The 21,250-nt window shown below is 40.3% G+C and overlaps 1 protein-coding gene across 1 annotated transcript in view; it reads left to right on the top strand.

Moving 5' to 3' along the window:
* Window positions 1–21,250, top strand: part of plxna1a (plexin A1a) — a 168,870-nt gene that overhangs the window by 84,790 nt on the left and 62,830 nt on the right. Inside the window, exons 4-9 of the mRNA XM_079478542.1 lie at window positions 1,432–1,563; window positions 11,233–11,333; window positions 12,322–12,445; window positions 12,650–12,803; window positions 12,878–12,977; window positions 17,761–17,875. Of these exons, the coding sequence (XP_079334668.1) occupies window positions 1,432–1,563; window positions 11,233–11,333; window positions 12,322–12,445; window positions 12,650–12,803; window positions 12,878–12,977; window positions 17,761–17,875 (726 nt within the window). The remainder of the gene's footprint in view (window positions 1–1,431; window positions 1,564–11,232; window positions 11,334–12,321; window positions 12,446–12,649; window positions 12,804–12,877; window positions 12,978–17,760; window positions 17,876–21,250) is intronic.

The raw sequence follows: 21,250 nt of genomic DNA, 5'->3' as shown, positions 1-21,250 counted from the left end.
TATATTATTGACCATGATCCATTTTTTAGCAGCAGCGCAGTTGCCACCCCATTTGCAGATATTTTTGCTTGCTTTATTTTTATATAGAAAACAAGACTTAACATCGTATGTCATTTTACATTTTGCTTCAAGTAAATGTAATATTTGCATAAGCAAAATGACCAAAGATATTAAGTCTTCTTTTTTTTTTTAAGTACACTAAATGCATCTTGATATTTGTCCTGGAAAACAGAAATACGAAGTAATGCAACCATTTATACATTTATTGTAGCGTACAATTGACACATCCCTCTTTTGAAACCCACAACCTCGAAGCATAAATAAAGGCACACTATGGTCACATCTTTGTGCCTAGTGGCGTCACATAGACAGGTGAACTTTTAGGATACATATTTAAGATATCTTTAAGATAACTGTGTTTGTCTGTCATTAAGAAAATCACTTTTAAAATCAACTTTTAAATCGTTGTATTGTGGAATTGTGTAAAAGGAAGTGACCGCTTTGATGTTGCAGTGTGAATATAACATGGAGCCCCAGAGGAAATCATTGTGTTCTGGAACTATAGACTTTGGTGGATGGTTGAGAATGCATTCACACTTCTATAACAGGAACTGAAATGGTTCTGCCTCAATTTCAAACTCATGAATCATACGCAGTATATTGTGTATCTGTTGGCAACAAAAACTTTAATCTGATATGTTATGTGGCTCTCATAAGTCTCCTTAATCAATCAGCCAGGCTGTGCCAGACTGGGGAAGGTCAAGCTGTGTTGTGGAGGTTAACAACCAACTCTATATTTAACGTGACTAGGGTTATGTTTTACATAGCCTCAGACGTCACGGACCGTTAGCTAAACGTCTGACGTACAAGGCACACTTTTCTGGAAACCCTTACGAACGTTAGAAGTCATCGGATTACTTGAATTTCACAGGATTTCCGGTAGACCCGCGTGTCGCGTTCTTAAGCCGTCCACCTGGAAACAACACAAAGCCGTCTGATGTAAGTAGTAAGCTGTCGTGTTTACAATGGTTGCTATAAGAATTCATCACGATCGATTCAACTCTTAATTCTTAAAGGTTTGGAAGGTTCACGGCATAAACGTATTATTATTTTGTCGCTGTCAACGTTTGACACTTGAAGGTACAACGGTCTGTTACTGTGGGGACATTTCCACGCCTCTAAACATGACGCGGCACACAACAAAACATGATTGGTTGCTTTCCTGTCAGTCATATGGCCTCTTGGGCCTTTGGTCTGGCTAAGCGAGACTATGTTTTACATAACCAGCTAATGGGAAAAACACACGAAAGTGTTAACCTAATAAACCGTATAGTATTGCTGTGTGATTTACACATTTTTTGTCATCCGAGGGTCTCCCGATTTGAAGCATGGTGCCTTGTGGTAAACAATATATTACTGTGTGTGTTTCAGATCTTGGTGAACTCCATTACCCAGCCTGCACTTCTATACGAGAACGTGGCGGTGAGCGAAGGGAACCCAATTTTGAGGGACATGCTTTTCAGCCCTGACCATCAATATATCTACACGCTCACAGATAAAGAGGTAAGACTTTGGGGATTGTACTATTTTGGCTTTGATAGTCGATGTGTTTTATTTGCCTAGAATGTTCTGAGAGACCCACAGACAAGCAGTTTGGTTCGGCCACGCACCTGGATATCCCCATAGACTCGGAAGAAAACACGCAATGAATGACACGCTTTTCTGAACACCGTCCTTAAATCCTTTGTGTTGATTTATTTTAATTATTTCGTGTGACATTACCATTGCTTTTAACTCAGAATATTACCTTGACAAACAGAAATAGCTTCTTTTTACTCTGTGCTTGGACGCCTACCCGTTCTTATACACGTCTGGATATAGAAAATGTTACTCAGATCTGTTGGCATGCATTTTTCCACATCCTTTTTTTTATTCTGTGTGTGTGAAAGAGAAAAGAAATGCGGTGCCTCCCCTGATTGCCTGCATGTGATATTAGACACTGTGTGTCAGCCCGCATCCCACTTTTCCACACGTCCACATGCACACACACGCATGCACGGTGCCTCTGGTAATTCACCACTTATCAGAGAAAATTGAGGAAGGGCCTCTCTGATCTTTTCTGATGGAAAAGAAAGCGTCCAAACCCCATCCGAACCCCCCGCCTTATTCTCTCAGACGGAGAGCTTGAGAATTTCTCATCTTTTTCTCCTTCCATCTCGCTCCTTCTTTTGTTTTCCTCTCGCCTCTTTCATGTTCTCCTCACTTAGGGCTGATTGGAGTGCTTCCTGTCTTCCTCTCATTAAAGGGCATTTCCTTCATCACCATAACCCCGCTCGCTCCACGCCGGCCCACGCCGCCTGTGATTGGAGCGTCGCATCGGAGCCTTAAATCCCAACCCACGCCATTTATTCTGCCTTTTAATGTCAGAGATTAAGAGAGAATAAATGTGACAGAATCAATGCAAACATCTGAATAATTTAGCATGTGTTTTTCAAATGTTTCCGCCGGGAGAAATTACAGACAGCTTTTAGAGCCGAGATACGGCTGGGGGTGCGTGGGGAAAATAGACCTTCATGGAAGTTCATGTTGATGGCACACAGTTGGGTTCTCGCTGATGGGAGCGGAGCGTCGCTCTCTGACTGCACTCTGCCCTGCCACAGGTGTTCATGATAAAGCCAGATGAGCGCACATTAGTCCTACATTATTCTAAATATCTTCTTGTGTGTTCAACAGAACACAGACATTTATACAGATTTGAAACGACGTGTGCTTCAGTACTTACTATAGCAAATTTTATTAAACTGTAGTAAATTACAATGCAAACCACTTTGTCAATGTATACTACAGCATTTTGTGATATTAACTCAACTGAATTGATCAACTGTAGTGTACATAGTGGTATACTTAAATATTTACTATAGTAAGTGTGAAAACACTATATTACTACAGTTTACTAAAGTAAATACTGATATAAATAATGAATAATTTTTTTCGTTTCACTTAAGTAAACATGTACTCATCCTTCAATGAGAACCGTAATTGTCATGAAAATTATGTCATGAAGCACAAAATGTCACGGCCTTCGATCTCATCAATTCCATTATGTCCATTATTGTGTTACTTTCTTGAATTTTGTAAAAATAGCTGTATCTTTAAAGACTTTAATGTATTATAAACGTGACTTTTTAAATTGGATAGCAACTTAATTTTATTCAGAAGAACATGCAAGTAATTGTAAGATATTTGGAAGAATGTTGGTAACCGAACAACGGCGTGACCCATTGACTTGAATTGCTTTGGTTTCTAATACAAATAAGTGATTGGGTACCACTGTTTTTCAGTTACCAACATTCTCAAAATAACTCTAACTGTTAGCGTTTCATTTTATTGTTGTGTAAACTATCTAATATTTCTGTAACGCTTTTCCTGCTATTTAGATTTTTCCGGTTCCACAGAATCAAACCTTCTCGAGAGGCATGTGCACAGGCTCCGAGTTCAAATCAACATACAGCGAGAAAACATCCGGTCTTAAGGGAGCTAACCCTGTGTCACACTCTAATTTACAAACCAAGCTCGGCCTTTGACCCTAAGCCGCACCCTGACCCTAAGCTCTAAGAACTACACTAGTGCTTTAATACTCAATACAACAGTTACACTGCCTCCTCTGTGAATTAATCCAACATAATGGTTCCCCAACCAACCAACCGCGCACACCTGCTCACACGCACAAAAACATCTCAGCCGCCTTAACTCTCTGATCCATCAGCGATTGGAGATAATTGTTTTTAATGTATCCGTGTCTTTTGAGAGAAGATGTTCTGTAATTGGTATAGATGGGTTTTGTATGAGCGCCGCGCTGTGTAGATTGCATGTTGAGAGGCCAGGTTTGATAACCTCTCAACACATTAACTTACCGGAGAGGAATGTTAGGGTAACGCTCTTTAAATGAAGCCGCTTCTCTCTGTGTATTCGCTCAGTGCTCGGACTAATATTGATTTAAGCGAGGCTGTAAATGGCTTTGTTAGAGAGCAAAGATTTTATAGAGGAAAGAAATATTAAACTGATACACAAATGAGAGGAAGGAAGTGCTTTACTTACAGGAAGCACGATGGTCACACAGGGAGATGAACTCCCTCTGTCTTTCTCTCATACTGTATGTGTCTCTGGACGATGAGTGTCATTGTAATGGAGATGAGAGTCTTGTTGCTGTGGTCAGCGTGTGGGTGAGAATGTTATACCCCGAGGTTTTGATTATTGCCTTGGAAGGACGACAGACAGACAGACAAAAGCAAGATATGTAAATGTGGTTCATCTACGTTCATATAAAAAACATTAGTACACAGTACTCTAGTGTACTGTAGTATATTAATACACTAGACATTTCTATACATTGGTAAAGAGATAGTTCACCCAAAGACGGACATTCTGGTTTCATTTACTCACAATTTACATTTTTTCCGAACCTTTATAATGTTTTTGTTCCGTTGAACATAAAGATAGTTGGAAGAATGTTAGAAACTGACAGTTCTGGTACATCATTATCTTAAAGGAGCTGTTCCCCTTGATGCCAATTTTCTAACTTTAGTTAGTGTGTAATGTTGCTGTTAGAGCATAAATAATATCTGCAAAAGGATAAAGCTCAAAGTTCAGTGCCAAGCCAGATATTGTCTTTAAGAGAATTCGCTTTTCAAGGACTACAGAGAACAGCAAGAATCGGACTAGAGCCCTTTACTTCCCGGGTAAATTATGTCACTATTCCGAGTTTTTGAATAACCACAGACAGCTACACATATTCTAAGATAACCAATGATCGAACAACAGCTTCCATGACTTTAACATCGGCTGTGAAAGCTGTTCTGTGTAATACACTGATATATGTGTGTGTGTGTGTGTGTGAGCGCATACCATTAAACACTACAAGTATCAGTCACGTTTGTTGCAGAAAGCATGGAGTTTACTACTTTGAAGTGTGAGTAATAGTATCAGAAACCAGTTTTCCCAATTGTTGAATTCAAGTCCCCTCCAAATTATTCCCAGTTATATATTCTGGATTTACCCTGCAACACATCACATTACAAAAGGGATTTTGCTGTAAAGTGCGTCCAGTGGAAATGCATGCTGGTTAATTCCGTGCACCTGCTGTATTTTATTCTGCTGGTGATGCTCGAGTGGGTTTGGACATATAGCGCGAGGTGAATGAGTTTCACAGAGCGCTCTCTTTCCATCTCCAACCGCTGCACCCAAACACCCAGAGGAGCGAGAAGAAAGAGAGAAGTGGAAATTAATTGGTTTGAAGCAATTTGTTCGGTCTTCTTTCCTTCATCTATCTTTTCTTTCTGTCCTTTCTTTTAAGTGCTCCTCCTCCAGTGGAGGAAGGAGTCAATGGGAGAGATGGCCCAGGGGTCAATTTCTTTCAAATAGCAGCTACTCCTCGCTCTCTCTACCTCTGTCCCTCTCTCTTTGAGAACCAACAGCAGTCGTATGAGATAGATTGTCATTGGATAACTCCGGCTTCCGTGAAGCTGTCTTTCATTCATTTTTCTTTCCTCGCATTCACTTTTTTCCCTGTTTATCGTAATCGGAGGCATCTCGCCATCTTTCTTGTCAACAGCGCTGGCTAACAAGGCTCCGTCGCCGTCTTTAGTCTGTCGCACGTTTTTTTTCAGGTTTTATTATGCTTGAGGGGCGGACGAGCTGTATAAAAAAAGCCCACGGCGTTCTCTCATAAAAGAACGAGAGATGTTATTGTTCCCTTATTTCCAATCCACCAAACAGAAATTTTCGAGACAATCCGTAAACACAATCACACAATAATCCGGCGTTCCGATCCGCCCCACATTTTAATATGTGGGCTTCCGTACCTCAGGCTTAAGGAGATATGGCACGGCATTAGACTAGAGACAAAGGCTGTAATGTTCAGACATATCGCTGTTATTTCTCTCGTTTTTCACAGATGTGGGGGAAGACGTCCGCCTGTCGCGCCTTTCATGTTTTTCCTCATTTGTATCTCTTCATTGGATAATAGAAACCAGGCGCGGAGGCCCGTGTTGTGCCTCAAAACATCAAAAACTCAATTTCATCGGGTTGACAGAACAATTTTCCATTTCCCATATTCACACCCACTTAATTAAAAGTTGCTGATAGCCCCGGTGTCTCCGCTCCGCTCTGGGGTCCACGCGAACACATAAAACTGTCCCGTGCTAAGCGGAAAGAAAGTTCGATTAGCGGTAACTTGATTTAAACAGCACTCGCTCCCGCTCGGACGATAAAGTTTTACAACATTTATCTAAAGCTTGAAGGAATTTCTTGGAAAACAAAATCCATCTATGGATTTGTCAGTTTTGTATATTGCTTATGTCGTTTGAAGAGCTAGAGGGCTCTCTTGCATACCGTACGCTTTTTCTGAAGGAATCTCACAAAACCTCTCAAGAACATCCATGTCTGGGTAATATCGGATTAAAAGTACGAAGAAACTATAAACATACATTTTCTAAAAGATTATGATGGATGGATGGATGTGCCATGTAACTTCTTACTCATTGGTACTTTTCATTATATTGTACATAGTCCGTGATACACATTTTCTGTATTCAAATAAGAATGTAACTAGTATAACTCTGTTATAACTCTGTTATACTAGCATGAACTTACCTCTTGGAGAGTTCATCGTCTGTATCATATTATTACAGTTTACAACTAAACAAAGGGTACTTATACTAACCTGGATTAGAGAGGTCCTTTACCGTAGGTCCATTACAGCATCCTGTAAAGATCACAGATAAAGTAAAGTTGGGGGAGTAATAAATTGTCGAGATACATATTATCAGAACCTTGTGCAACACCCTATCAGAACTTAAGAGGGGTAAATCCTAGGAGGTACACATGTACTGTATACCACTTTCTTTGTCAAAATCATTCAAACATACAGTATACCGACAGTGCTTGTATTGTTTCTTCACATAGCTTCAGTGGAATGAGGAAACTTTACACTGCTCTCTCTCTTTCTTTTTTTCTCCCTCTCTGGCTGTGAAGGTCACTGTTCTTATGTACTGTTCTATCAGAGGAAGTATCAGCTGGCTGTAATCGGATTTGTGTGGCGGACGTCTTAATATAGGCAACGTGACAAGACGGAAGAAGAAAGTGCCAGCTCTTCATTTCTCTCTCTCTCTCTCTCTCTCTCTCTCTCTCTCTGTATGTGTGTGCGTGTTGAGGTAGTGGGCTAATTTATTGTATATGCTACTAAACAAAACTTTGGCCGCACTTTACTGATTTTTCAGTTAAAGCCAAAAGAGTGAGATCACCTTTAAAATGTAGATTTCAGAATCCTGTTTAGAACTTACTAAAGAAAAAACATAAGAGTATATAAACAAAGAACCTTTATGATTCACAACAAGACCGTGTCCTGGCCAACATGAATTTAATTGATTTTCCTTTTTATAATTGGTAGGTCTGTCCAAACTTTTAACTGGAAATGTATCCGCAAGGATGGATGCCGGGAAAGAACACACTCTCAGCTCTAACCGTATACTAAAACTCTTACGCAATTACATTGTTGCTTCACGGCCATTTACCGCCCTCACACATTCATAGTTTTAAATTCTTTTGCTAGCCCCCATCTACTTTCTCTCCATTTTGTCTTTTGTCCCGCTTGAATTTTTCGTTACTTTCTCCTTTCTCGCACTGATTTTTTCCAAGGATATCATTCAGACGTGACACAATGACCAAGCGAGCCGTTCCAGATCCCAGATGTTGCCATGGTGATATCTATAGAGCTTGCATAAAATCCACGGGCGGGCATGCACACACACACAAATCCTTGAAGGTGTGCTGGTATTGATAAAGCGAGAGGTTTATTGAGCTTACTCCTGGAGACATGTAGCACTGTGCATTTGCGTTCAATAGCACTTGTTTCTCTCTGCTGCACATCGAAGGCCATTTCTGCTCGCACATATACTCTGTGAGGAACAAGGTTGGAATATCCGATATGAATTAATGTCTGACAGACGTTTACTGGAGGTAAAATAAAGGGAAGGGTATGAAAGGAAACGTAAGCGCGTGGAATGCCAAACGTTAATTATGTTTTATTAGTTGTTTATCATTGAAACAGGCAGTTGCTTTATATAACCGCGACTAAAGCTACAATTTAAAGTAATTATAGAGCAATAAGTATGTAAGCTAAATTGATCTTAAAGTTTGAGCTGTTGATTATATTTGTGTCTGAGCTGCTGACAGATAATCGCGGGAGACACGTACGGTTTGTATGGAGTGGGCGGAGTCTAAATCGTGGCACGGCTGTTATTAGATGTACTGTTAATTATATTTGACTGAATCACATCTCGGTGCTTCGTAAAGTATGTCTGATATCATAAAAACAGGTTATTTTGGGCTTAATGCTGTTTTTTAAAACTACAGTAGAGGGGGGGGGGCAGGAAAAAAGATTAGGGAGGAAAGGACCTTTGGTAAGGTGCCGTCTTTGAAGGGATAGTTCACCCGAAAATGAAAAGGTTTTCATCATTTACTCACTGTCTTGTCATTTCAAACATTTATGACTTTCTTTCTTCTGCAGAACACAATGCTGGTGTCCGAACAACTGCGGTACTCATTCATTTCTATTGTACAGACACAAAACCAATGCACGTCAATGGGTCCCGCCATTGTTAGGTTATCATCATCATTCTTCAAAATATCTCCTTTTGTGTTCTGCAGAAGAAAGAAAGCCATACAGGTTTAAAATGAACTGAGGGTGAATAAATGATGACAGAATTTACATTTCCGGATCAACAATCCCTTTAATGCTATAAGTGATAGAACACAGAAGTGGATCTTAACCTTTTTGACCCTTCCCAGCCACAATATTTGAGGCCCCCCTTTCTCAATTATGTAATATATTTTAATATTCTTGGCTCAACTAGAAAGATGTATTTTCAACAAATACTAAACCCTGATATCTTTAAATTGACTGAGTAAGGCCATGTCAAAGATCATAGGGATGACTGTAAATGACTGAAATCTAACGTTGTTGAACAAAGACTTAAGCCTGGTTTTCAAAGGTAGGGTCACAAATATTCTTCTTTATTGGCCCGGTTTCAGAGACGAGGCTTAGCCTAAACTAGGACTATGCGCTAATACATTTTGGCTATTTAAGTTGCCTTTTTTTTTTTAAATGTCTTGGAGAAAAACATTACTGATGTGCATCTTGAGACAAAACAATGGCACTGACATATCTTAAGATATCTTAAGATATATCAGGGCAAGTTATTTTCAATTAAGACAACTCAAAATTAATTTTAGTCTGCGACAAGCCTTAAGCCATGTCTGTGAAATCGGGACATTTTTATTTTATTTTTTAAATATATTTTTTGCCTTTATTTTTGAGAGGAGAGGGCAGTGTGATTGGAAAAGGACTACGAGCTGGGAACTTGAGCTCAGTTTTCCCAAAGCGTTGTTGTGCTACAGGTCCACATGGTTCAATTTTAATTAATCTTTAGTTATTTTTCAATCCCCTTGGAAGGCCTCCTAGTGAGCCTTGGCCCCCTGGTTAAAAACATTCCAATAAGGTCTCTTCAATACGTCTAAAAATGATATTGAACAGACTCTACGTTCATGCCTAACTGCCTTGTTTTCTTTAAAATGACGTTTAACCCGAATGAGGTGCGTGAGGTCTGGATTCAATGTGTGCCAGATTTGAACCAGCTCAGAAGCAATGAATGGGACATCAAAAGAATACATCGTCTGAAGGTTTGATCTTCTTGTGAATTTTAATCTGATATAGTGACATTGTAATGAAGATTATTCTCTACACGATAAGCTAACTACAAGCTCATGGTTTAGCGTTACAGGTGTATCCCTGCAGATGTTGTATCCCGGGGTGTTCTGTATCACAGAGATCCTGCGGGGTTGTCAAGGTAAAAAGAGGTGACCCCATCACCCCTCTTCAGCTTAACCAATGGACACAGACCCACAGGGGTTTCCATCAGTCTGATACATAATTTATGTTTAATGTGGCCAGCGTTCTTTTAAACCTATATTAGATTTGTACTACAAGGTCTCTGGCGCAACAAGTTCTGTCATGATGTACCAAAAGATGACCGGCGAATTATTTTGCCTTTCTTTTTCTCTCGTTCTTTGCTTTCATTCAGCCTCTCCCTCCTGGCTGTTTCTGGCTTCCTGGCCATGATCTATGGTTTCATCCGCCATTTCTTCTTTTGTACATGGCCAAATGGAAGATAGATGAACGGGCTCGGAAGGGCGGCGTTAAAGAAAAGCAAAGGCTCTTTCTCAAGGAGAAAGTTTGCTCTTTCTAAATTAGGCCGTGTCATTTCGGAATGCCAGAAGAACGACCTTATTCATTTGGCGCGCGCGCGCTCGCTCGCTATCGGAGGTGCGCTTGTGTTCTGAGGACGAAAAAATAACCCATCGATCATCACGGGCACCTTTAGTGCATGACCAATTTTTGGCCCAAATTGCACAGATGGCGCAATTACATGCGGCGGGTTCCTTCAAGCCCCGCGCCGAATAATGAAAACACACTATCCTCAATTACATCAACAAAACCCCGGCTTCTCTTTCTCTCCCTCGCGCGCTCCCTGATTGAGATGCTTTTCATTGTGACCCAAATGCCTCGTGCCTCGTTTGCAGATGTTATTTATATTTAATACACCCTGTGCTTCTGCACCTCCTCCTCTTGTAGGGAGATGAATGGTTTCTCTTTCAGCTGTTTAAATAGCGAGGGATGATTGCTCTTTCTCTCCGTACCGACGGATGCTGTATAATAGTATTATTACCGGCCCTGACGTTAATACAAAGAGCAGAGGTAGGACGTGATGCTCGCCCCTCCGATCGGCAAACCGGCTACAGTGGTGAACTATCCCGCCCTGACCAACTGAGCATTGCATTAGTGCTGTCGTCACACATCACGGTTTTTGATCCTACAGCACATCTAGATCCTATAAACACAATGACTGATTCCAGGACAGTCTGGGGTTTAACCAATTTAAACATTAAAAGCACTGAAAATAAGTTTAACCCAATACAAAGTGAGAAGTGTTTGTAAATTGTGCAAATGTTATACGTTTGAATATCGTAGTCCGCTGTGTTGTCAGCACTGCATCGTATGATTGAATAGACCATGTTGGTCACTGTGGCGTCCTGCATCATTCGCACAGCCCTCCGGCAGGTTGATCGATGCATGTCTTCCTGCTCTGACCTGTCTGTCTTTCTCTGTGTGTGCAGGTGAGCCGGGTGCCGGTGGAGAACTGTGAGCAGTACAGCAGCTGTAGCGAGTGTCTCGCTTCTGGTGACCCCCATTGCGGCTGGTGTGTCCTGCACAGTGTGTGAGTATCTCAACCCACAGCTGATCGCTCTCATTGTCTCACACACACACACATTAGGTTTCTATGCATTGTAGGGACTTGCCAAAGACATAATATTACTTTGTAGAAAGTGTATTGTGTCCTCTAACGCTCATCCTACCACTAAACCAAATGCATTTCTTTTTAAGCATCATTTAGTATCAAGTCATAAGCCCAAATACGCTATGGGTTAACAGCTAGGATGCACAATGTTTGGCACAATGTAAAATCACTATAAACCAAAGCTTCATTGGGCATATTGCTTTTATAAAACGGTTATACCATACTGTATATATAGCAAGGTTTTATAAAACACAGCAAATAAAATGATGATATTTAAAAATATGTTCTACCAAACTACGTAGTTCCTCAGAAACAACAAGCAGCACAGACGCAAAAACAGCGGTTCAGTGATGCTGTAATGTGGTCAGCGGTATGTTTTGGGGAATTTTGCTCGGCTTCGAACACTGCACAACCAAACAGAATCAAGGACCAAAATAAAACATTTGATAATGTTTGATAATCAATGTACACGTAGGTGAATCCGACATTTCCTTGCCTTCGGATAAACCTGTACACACTTTGTGAGGATCTTCCATCGTTTTTCTATCCCCAACCCCACCCAAAGCCTAATCCTGCCGGAAAACTTTGTTTTATAACAATATATGCAATATAATGTATATATTTAATAGAAAACCTGTAAGTATGTTTATTTTGCCATGTAAATGTTGGGAGGTCTGGGATGTCCTCGTTGTTTAGGGGTTGCGCACTTAATCCTGAAAGTCAACCTAAAGACACACTATGTTATCCAGATGTTGAGTTCTCATAGGTCAAACATCAAAGATACACTCTCAATCTTTTGCACAAAAACGAATAATCCCACTAATAAACTGTGCTTTCTTGTTGACAAGATGTTCTTTGACATTTCTTTGAAATGGTGAGCATTATTTCTGTTTGTGTGTGTGCGCAGTTGTTCTCGTAAGGACCTCTGTGAGCGAGCAGACGAGCCTCAGCGTTTTGCTTCCCGTCTGGAGCAGTGCGTCCGGCTATCTGTGCAGCCCAACAATATATCAGTCACCATGTCTGAAGTTCAGGTGGGTTTTGTATTAATCTGGTATTTCACACCTCTATAATGTTTTATGGTTGTGCAATATCCGTTTGCCATCTTTCGGACGCATCCAAACATTTTCTGTATCTTTTTCCTTTTGTACAAGTTTCTCTCTCGTCCGTCTCTGATTCTGTCTTTGTATATTTATATATTCACATTCTGTGTATATCTTTGTGTCCGTTCCATACAGCTTGTTCTTCAGGCCCAACACGTTCCCAGTCTTGCTGCTGGTGTTAACTGCTCATTTGAGGACTACACTGAAACAGAGGGGCACATCATGGGCGGACGCATCTACTGTCTGTCCCCCTCGGCACGGGAGATCGCTCCCATCACACGTAACCAGGGTAAGACACTCACGCGCTCTTCTGAAACCCTTCTTGTTAAAGACGGCTGAGGCTCACAGTGTGTCTTCTGGCAGGTGACAAGCGGGTGGTGAAGCTCCATCTGAAATCCAAAGAGACGGGGAAGAATTTTGCCAGCGTGGATTTTGTTTTCTACAACTGCAGTGTCCATCAGTCGTAAGTCAACTAATTCTCGTGCCGTAAGGAGGAAGGCAGCTGCTGCCGCCAGACGACTGTCAAAGTTGAAGTTTGTTTATACGGGACGGCCCTGTGTGTGTTTACTGCTTCAAAGCGATGGAGGAATGTTATTTTTGTGTCCCGTTGGCAGTTTTTCGATGAGCTCAGAGATGAGATCAGACTTGTAATGTCATTTCATTAACGAATCTGAGAATCCCTGACTTCAGCTTTCCAGTTTTACTGCTCGTGAGTTATAATCCCGCTTCTCTCTCTCATCCTCACTCTCTCACTCCATCTCTATCTCTGTCTTCTGCTTCAATTTCTATATTTAGCTTCTGTTCCCACATATGTGACCAATAAAAACATCTCAGATTATGAAAAACCTAAAATATAATCTTTAAATTCATATCGGCTTCATTTTCATCCAAAGTTTCGATTGAATGACTCAAATGTCAAGTTTTGTAAACATCAAGTTTTTTATGAGGTCATTCATGTCTGCATTTTCGTCTTTGTCTCTCTCTTCTACCTCTCTTTGCTCTCTCTACCCCTTCTGCATCTCCTCCCCGTATAGACGTCAAGTTGAAGTCCAGACGGGATCGACTCCAGATGTTCTATTGTCTCTTGTTTATGAAGTCACGCTGTGGGCTCTTTACATTAGCATGTCACCGTATGTACCATTAGCATCCCGACCACTTCATCTTATTGTGCACGCTATGAAGTGCTCACCTGGTTTACAGTCACATGGTTTTGAGTATTTGTATGTGTGACTTAGGCACTTGTGATGTCTCTATTGGTGTGTGTGTGTGTGTTTGAACGGGCTGCCTGCTTGGCACGGCAAATTACCCTGCTAGCTACTTACATGCGGCGTAACAATATTAGAGTTGAGCATGAGACGGGGCGGGGACGCTTAATCGAGCATGCAAGGGGCCCGATGCATTTTTAACGAGAGGAGCGTGGCGAATGAAGCAAAGAACGGCAAAATAACGGCAAAGAGACGGAGAGATGGTGGCTTTTGTTAAGCGATAAAGAGCTGGCGAGGCTGAAAGGTTGACAAAAGCGCTGGCATTTTAATATGAAAGGAGCCCGTGCGTGTGGCACAGGTCACACATCCTTGAAAGAAGCGCTCAGTGTGTGTGAGTGTGTTGCAGCCTCAGGGTCGGCACCGTGCAGTTGTGACGTCTGTTGAGCTGATTCTCTCCTGAGCATCTTGGTCGACTGTTGAGTGCTTGGAGGCAAGAGATGGACATATGTCAGAAGTACGATGCGGGCCTAGATGGAGTGGCCTGCGAGGTGTAATAAGTTATCAATATAAAGCGTAGTTTAATTTAAAATCAAATCAGATGAGAATACAGCGAAATTAAGAGTCTTAAAGGTACAGTAGAAAAGAAACTTTGTATAGATGAATTATCACCGTTTCTGCTTAAAAAAAACGTATTGGACGTTAGAAGATAAATGCACATGCACGAGGTGCACATTTAAAGCACTCTAAAATATTCACAGACCGAGATTCGCAGAATAATTTGTTCACGATAAGGTGGATGCCATGGTGCTAGTAGTGATGAAGGTGTCTTTTGAGGAAGTATGATCAAAATAATACAAGATCAAAGTGTGCCAATGTGACATTCATTAGTGGATGCTTCCCTGCACCTTTCTCTCTCTCTCTCTCTCTCTCTTTCTTGTCTCCCTTCTCTCTTGTTCTCCCTCTCTGGTGCTTGTTCTCTCTTTCCCTTTCCTCCTCTCAGCCTCTGCCTCTGTATTGTTGTTCTCTATAGAATGCAACAGTTGGGTTGCAGAAGTAAAACTCCCCCTCAGTTCCTCCATAGGAGTATTGACTTTTAACAATAACTTTTAACCTGTGAAGGCAGACCTACTGTTATCTTGGCGGTCGGTAATCGGTTAAAACCACCAGTCCATGTTAGTTGGAATACATCTTAAAAAAATTGAATTCTTGTTAAGGAACTGCGAAAAACCCATCCGGTTAAGCAGATATCACATTAAAGAAATCGTTTCTGTTCAAGTTTTAAACACGTCATAAATCAAAGTTTATAATGTCGTTCCTGTAGCCCAATTGGTGGAGCATTGTGTCAGCAGAGCAAACCTCATAGGTAAATTATTAATGTATGTTGTTATTAAAGCTGATTTGTTTGGTTGACATCCTAAAACCCATTTAAACAGAGTTTGAATAAGAAAGAACATTAGAAATACTTCTGGAACAAAAGTGGAAGTCACGGTTCATTTCATCTGTTGCCTTTTGCTGTTTTAGCTTTGTCTCTCTCTCCTTCTTTCTTCAGTCTTTCACTCTCTCTCTTCCTCTACCTTCAAGAAGTCCCTCTCTCTGCTCCTCACGCTCAGCCGGTGGGTTAATTCAGCAGCTCTTGTGTCTGATGTAGTCTGAGCATGCTGAGGAGAAAGCTTTATCACGCACCAGCAGCGGACGCAAGCGTGAGCCTTTGAACATTTGGCACCGACAGGCGGTAAACGGTAGCGCTCACTTCTCGCCTTTTCGTGACCACGGAAGCCTTTTCTTGATATTCTGAACAGAATTTGGGAAACGTGTGTTACGTGAAGCTCCCAGTGAACATTCGAAAGCGCCACTTCACGTAGACTTTTAACATTGAGCCGTTTGAAAGTCCTTCGATGTAGAAAATGAGTTTCTTTGGATGGTTTGTTTTCTTTTAATGTTTAATTTAGAGTCATTGTAAATTTACTTTTCAGATCATTTGACTTCAACGCACGTAAACTCATTAGTTAACCTGCAAAAGTTAACATTTATCAGAATTGATAATCCTGGTTTTATTTGGCACAATTCCTTAGTTCGTGTTATTCTAGACAATACGATGTTTGTTTTAGCTCCCCAACTGAGTCTGCAGTGTTGACATTGCTTGTTTATGATAACTTTAGCTGCTTGTTTATGATAACTTTAGCACCGTTGTCATTTTCCAACTCGCCCCAATCCAAATTCTTTCTTACAGTGCCCCACAAACTCTATAAAGTTGGTTTGTAAGATGTTTAACATGTATATGTCAAGCTTATATAATTGCCTGAGAAGATGCTCCCACTCAGCCCTGTTTACGACTTTGACACAACTCTGAGACTCCGAGAGTGCAGATCGGCATACTTGTCCTTCGCTGCCAAATGCAACAAATCCTCCCGCGTAACCATGGTAACAAAGCCAGCTTACACCTTTGTCTCAGTCTGTGAAGTGTTGAAAGATGACAGAACGGTGTTTGTGATGCGTCTGCTGTTCACCTTGAGGTGTCAGATGCAGGCTCACTGGTTAAACGTCTTAAGCGAACGAGTCATCCGTGTACTTGATGAAAATGAGTCTTGAGATGTAGTGTTTGACTTCCGAGCTTTGTTTCTTTGGAGATCGTGTAGTTATTGAAATCATTTTTATTAAGAAACGTTTTTGGGTGTCAAATCCATTAATCGCGGTTATTGATTGACAAATAAATGTTTATGTCTATTTATTATATATGTGTGGCTTGTATATTTATACCGTATATATATATATATATGAATGCAAAACCCTCTAAAAGCCACCTCTGTCAAAAATGAGAATATGATGTTAAATGAATGCTCTCCACACACAGTATACATTACTCTTATACATTTGCTTCAAAACCACACTCTGACCAGTCTGAAATATGTAATATTGGTGAAAGTTAATTTAGGAGTCTGATAAAAAATGCTTGTTTAAACAAAACATCATCTGCCGGGTTTTGCATCTAAACTCTTTATATATAGCAAATATTTATATAAATATATTGCTGCTGTCCTTCTAGCTGGAACCTCATATCTCCTTATGTTGTGATTTAGTTTTTAGCCATTATTATTATTACTCACCCTTTATGTTTGTCACGTGGTTTTACAAATATCTTAACCAGTAAAAGTATTAAGAAGTGCTTTTCCACTTTGTCAACACCGTATTTAATCATTTTAAAAGTACTTTTGTTTTTCATTTCCTGAAAAACTCATTTACACATCGGTGACTGTGACAATTTACATTATATTTAAATGTAATTTACATTATGTATAAATATACTACTCATTATTTCTTAGATATACAGTATACATGTATGTTTGTGTATATATACTGTGTGTATGTATATGTATATATATATATTCACATGCATATCCACATATATACATACACATATATACATTGATACATATATACATATAAATAACCACACCAAACACACATATATTATATAAACACAAACATTTATTATTCGAAATAGATTCATCTATTTGACAGCACAATCATTTTAATGAAATGATTATGTCTAGTTTACTTTCTGAGTGTTGATGCTTACGCTTGGTTTGGCATGTTGACAATGTGGTTGGCACTGTAGGGATTTTCGCTTGTTGCTTGGGTGATGTCAGGGTGTTCTCAGAAGTTGCTACGTGGGATTTTGCCCAGTTTAATAACGGCAAACCCTAAGTGTCTATGATATTGTGGTCCCTAGATATGGCTTGGGTCCCTCAATGCCTGTTTCTAACATTTTCCAGGCACATAAAAATCGGATTAGCGGTGTTCATACTTCCTACAAGTGTCTGAATCTCTTAATTCAGCTCTGAGCCCATTGTGAATCTTCCAACTAGGAGGAGCTTTGCTTCAAGTCAAAGGACCTCATCCCTCATTCTCTGTAATATTCTGGTCCCTAGATATGACTCTAGATATATCTGGATCTAATTTATCATCTCTGGGCGAAATTGCATATCAAGGTTTTCCCCTTCTTAACATGCCAAGTAACTTTCCTACTGTCTCTCTCCATAGGTGTCTGTCATGTGTGAATGGCTCCTTTCCCTGCCACTGGTGTAAATATCGACACATGTGCACTCATAACGCCAACGACTGTTCGTTCCAGGAGGGCCGCGTCAACGTGTCTGAGGTCAGTCTCACTCACATAATATATACGTTTGCACACAAACCCCTTCTTTTCATTTCATAGAAAATTGCTTTTCATGTTCACAACCCATCACCAGCGAGCACGCATGTACACGGGCGGTCACGTCCCATTTGCGAACGTTGTTGTTCTTGTGCGCTGGCTTTGTGCGAGCAGCTGTTCTAAGGAGAGTCACGCTGGATTAATGCACTTATAAACGGCACTGACTGAATGACTATGCAAATCATATCGTGTTCTACATTTACAAATGCTACATTTGCATAAAAACCAATATCAATCACATATTTCCCTTTTGCTCGTGAGCGAGAGAGGCTGCGCTACGCGCATACAGCGTGTTATGATTACAGACGCGCGTGCAAACACACGCATCAATCTTCCGCGTGCTTATTCTTGACTGCCGGTGTGGTCTCGGGGGAGCAGTTGTATCTTTAAACCGCTTAAAGTCGCTTTTTGCATATTCTGCGGATGTTGAACAGAGCGTTTGTCGTAGAGAGGGACGTTTAAATGTAATGTACGTAAATGTTTACCCTTTTCCACAGACTCTTATCGGTGTTCGTTACCTAACACTTTTCTGCTGTGCTCGGGGTTTTATTTGCCAGTGATTTTAATTGGTCGAGACAATACCGTCTCAGTTCAGTCGTGTGAAAATCGGATCTCTGAGCTGTGGTGTGTGGACATGACTGAGCTCTTTAAGGGAATTCGAAATTGTTGTCATTATTTGCTTTTATTTAATGATTCGTGTATCGCTTATCTTTACGTTTACATTTATATTGATATCCTACGTTGACATTTTGTTTACACTTTAGCTGTACAGCCACGGTGATGTGCAAAGATTTACATACAGATAGAAAATGCTAATGTGCAAAGTCTCAGTAGTTTATTTATTCCGAGAACTTATTATGAGAACACTTCAGGATGTTACGGCGGGTTGTAACCGGTTTATTTAAGCAATAAGGTACGAGAGGACGCGGCACACTGGGAATATTGTCAAGGCTAAAGGCTCAATAGCTTGAGTTTCTTTTTTATTAAGCAAATCCATCGTTCCACCACAACATACTGTATAGTCCCTGACATGTAAACTACGGTTAATAGGATAGTTCACCCAAAAAAGACATTTCTTGTCGTTTCAAACCTGTATGACTTTCTTTCTTCAGCAGAACACAAAAGAACGTTTTGAAGAACGTCAGTAGCCAGACAACATTGAAATCTATTGACTTCCATTGTATGAACACAGAACCACCGACACATTTCTCGAAATATCTCTGTGTTCCACAGAAGAAAGAGTCGTATACAAGTTGGCTCTCGTATTTTTTTGTTTGTTAAATAACTAATTCAGATTCAGTCCCCCTGCATCAGCATCAGCGCTTGTGATAGATCGCCATAGAAGATGCTCTTGTCTTATAGTTTGGTGGTTGACCAAGATGTTGTCACATGTTCACTTCTTTGCCAAAGGCGATCACATGTTTACATAACGCACTCTGTAGAGCAGTGTCTGTTTGTAGAAACAAGACATTTCTAAATTTCACCTTAAATGTGAGATTTTCCAGCCCCACTACGTGACTGCAACCTTCCCAACCTACGAAAAGTCGCTAAAAAGGTGACCAGTGTTCCCACCGCATCTTTCCGAATGACTTCCTCACTGCCGTTATCACAGTTTAGTCACTGTGCTAGCTTACCTTAAAAGGTACCCAGACATCCTCACGTTTACATGAAAGACAAACCGTGCAGTCACCGAGCGTAATGAGTCACATTTGCAAATCAAATGTATATAAATCAACATTTGCCTGACAGCGGATAAACAGAGGAACACATTAAATCTGACCAGGCGGAAAATTGCTTCAGTAAGCCACACTTGAGGAATCCACAAGGAGAAATAAACATACTTATAAACAAACAAACAGCGCCGCTTACGCCTTCATTCTGCTGTTATTCAGGAATCCAGCTGTTGGCCGCTTGCTCATTGAGACACATCTTGTTCTTTTGTTAGTCCAACTGTTTTATGTAGACGTACGCAAGAGCTTAAATCTATGTTTTAGTATTTCTTTTGAAATATTGGTACATTCTCCCATGCTCATAATCATTTGTCCACTGGGATTGGCGAAAAGAGGTTGACCCGCCATGGGAGCCCAGCATCCAATCTTTCCTTCACATCTCACTCACCCGACCCCATTGAGAAACAAGCGCCCGGTCCATAAGCGTAATAAATGAAGTTTGTTTAAAGGATGATGAAACTGGTGTTACGGCTGCGTTCCCTCGCTCATTTGAGACTCATTAGTGTGCGTCTCCGATGAGACAAACGAGGGTTTTGATAAATAAGTCATGGGGTGGTGTATCGCCGAGGAACCTCTGGATGGTCCCGCGGGTGCTGCCTGATTCAGTGATGCTCTGCCTCCCGTTTGCTCTTATAAACAAAGACACATCACCCATGATAATAGCAGGAAAAGCAAAGGATTGTGGGGGTGTGTCTCCTCAGTCTGATGCGTATGTGAATTCAAGATTTGTTTGTAAATAGGGCTGAATTAAAACACCGTTTATAACTCTCATAATTCATACAGGGCCGTTAGCATTAAAGCGTAATGCTGTTGTGCATACACAGTTTTTAAGTAATCAAATAACTCAACAGTGCACATTTTTTATCCTCATACATTGAAAACCGTTTCGGGGAATGCGTAACGCACTAATAAACTTGTCAGCAGGAACATAATTCAAAGAAAGCCTACACACAGACACAAAACAGAAGTCATTCTTTTGTCTTCTTGAAAGGCGGGTTTATTCTCAGGGTTTCGCTGCCTCAAATATAATCAGCACCAACTAATACACCGTTGCCAAATTTGGAAACTGCACAGTTCAGTTCATCAGAAGATTTTATTATCAGGATAGCATCGTGTTTATACTCCTTTCCTCTTCGCTTTGAAGGGCTAATTAAAAATGAGAACGCGGTTTTTCATTTCATGTCTGTAGTTTTGTCTCTCCAATTTTCTTTTTAGATGATTAATCATATCTTTGATTGGTCCACGGAGCATGAAGAAGATCTCAAACTGGTAAAATAATAGAAGAGCCTCATTACTGTACACTTAAAAATAATAGATTGGTTTACGACACCTGTAAAGAACCAGATCACATTAACCCCAAACTAAAAGAAATTTGAAATGTGAGTGGAAGAAGAAAAAATGATCATAATGCCAAAGTCTTTTATGTAGTGATGTTTTTCACATTGCAGTTACTATAATGTAATAAATAGTCTATAAAGGGATAATACATATAACGCAGTTATTAATTATTTACAGTATGTTTAATATATATATATATACACAATTTATTTAACTTTATTTTATACAATATAATTATATGACAATATAT

Source organism: Barbatula barbatula (assembly GCF_947034865.1).
Source record: "Barbatula barbatula genome assembly, chromosome: 17".
Lineage (NCBI taxonomy): Eukaryota > Metazoa > Chordata > Actinopteri > Cypriniformes > Nemacheilidae > Barbatula > Barbatula barbatula.
The sequence above is the reverse complement of the archived record's forward strand: the minus strand, read 5'-3'. Positions and strand labels throughout refer to the sequence as shown.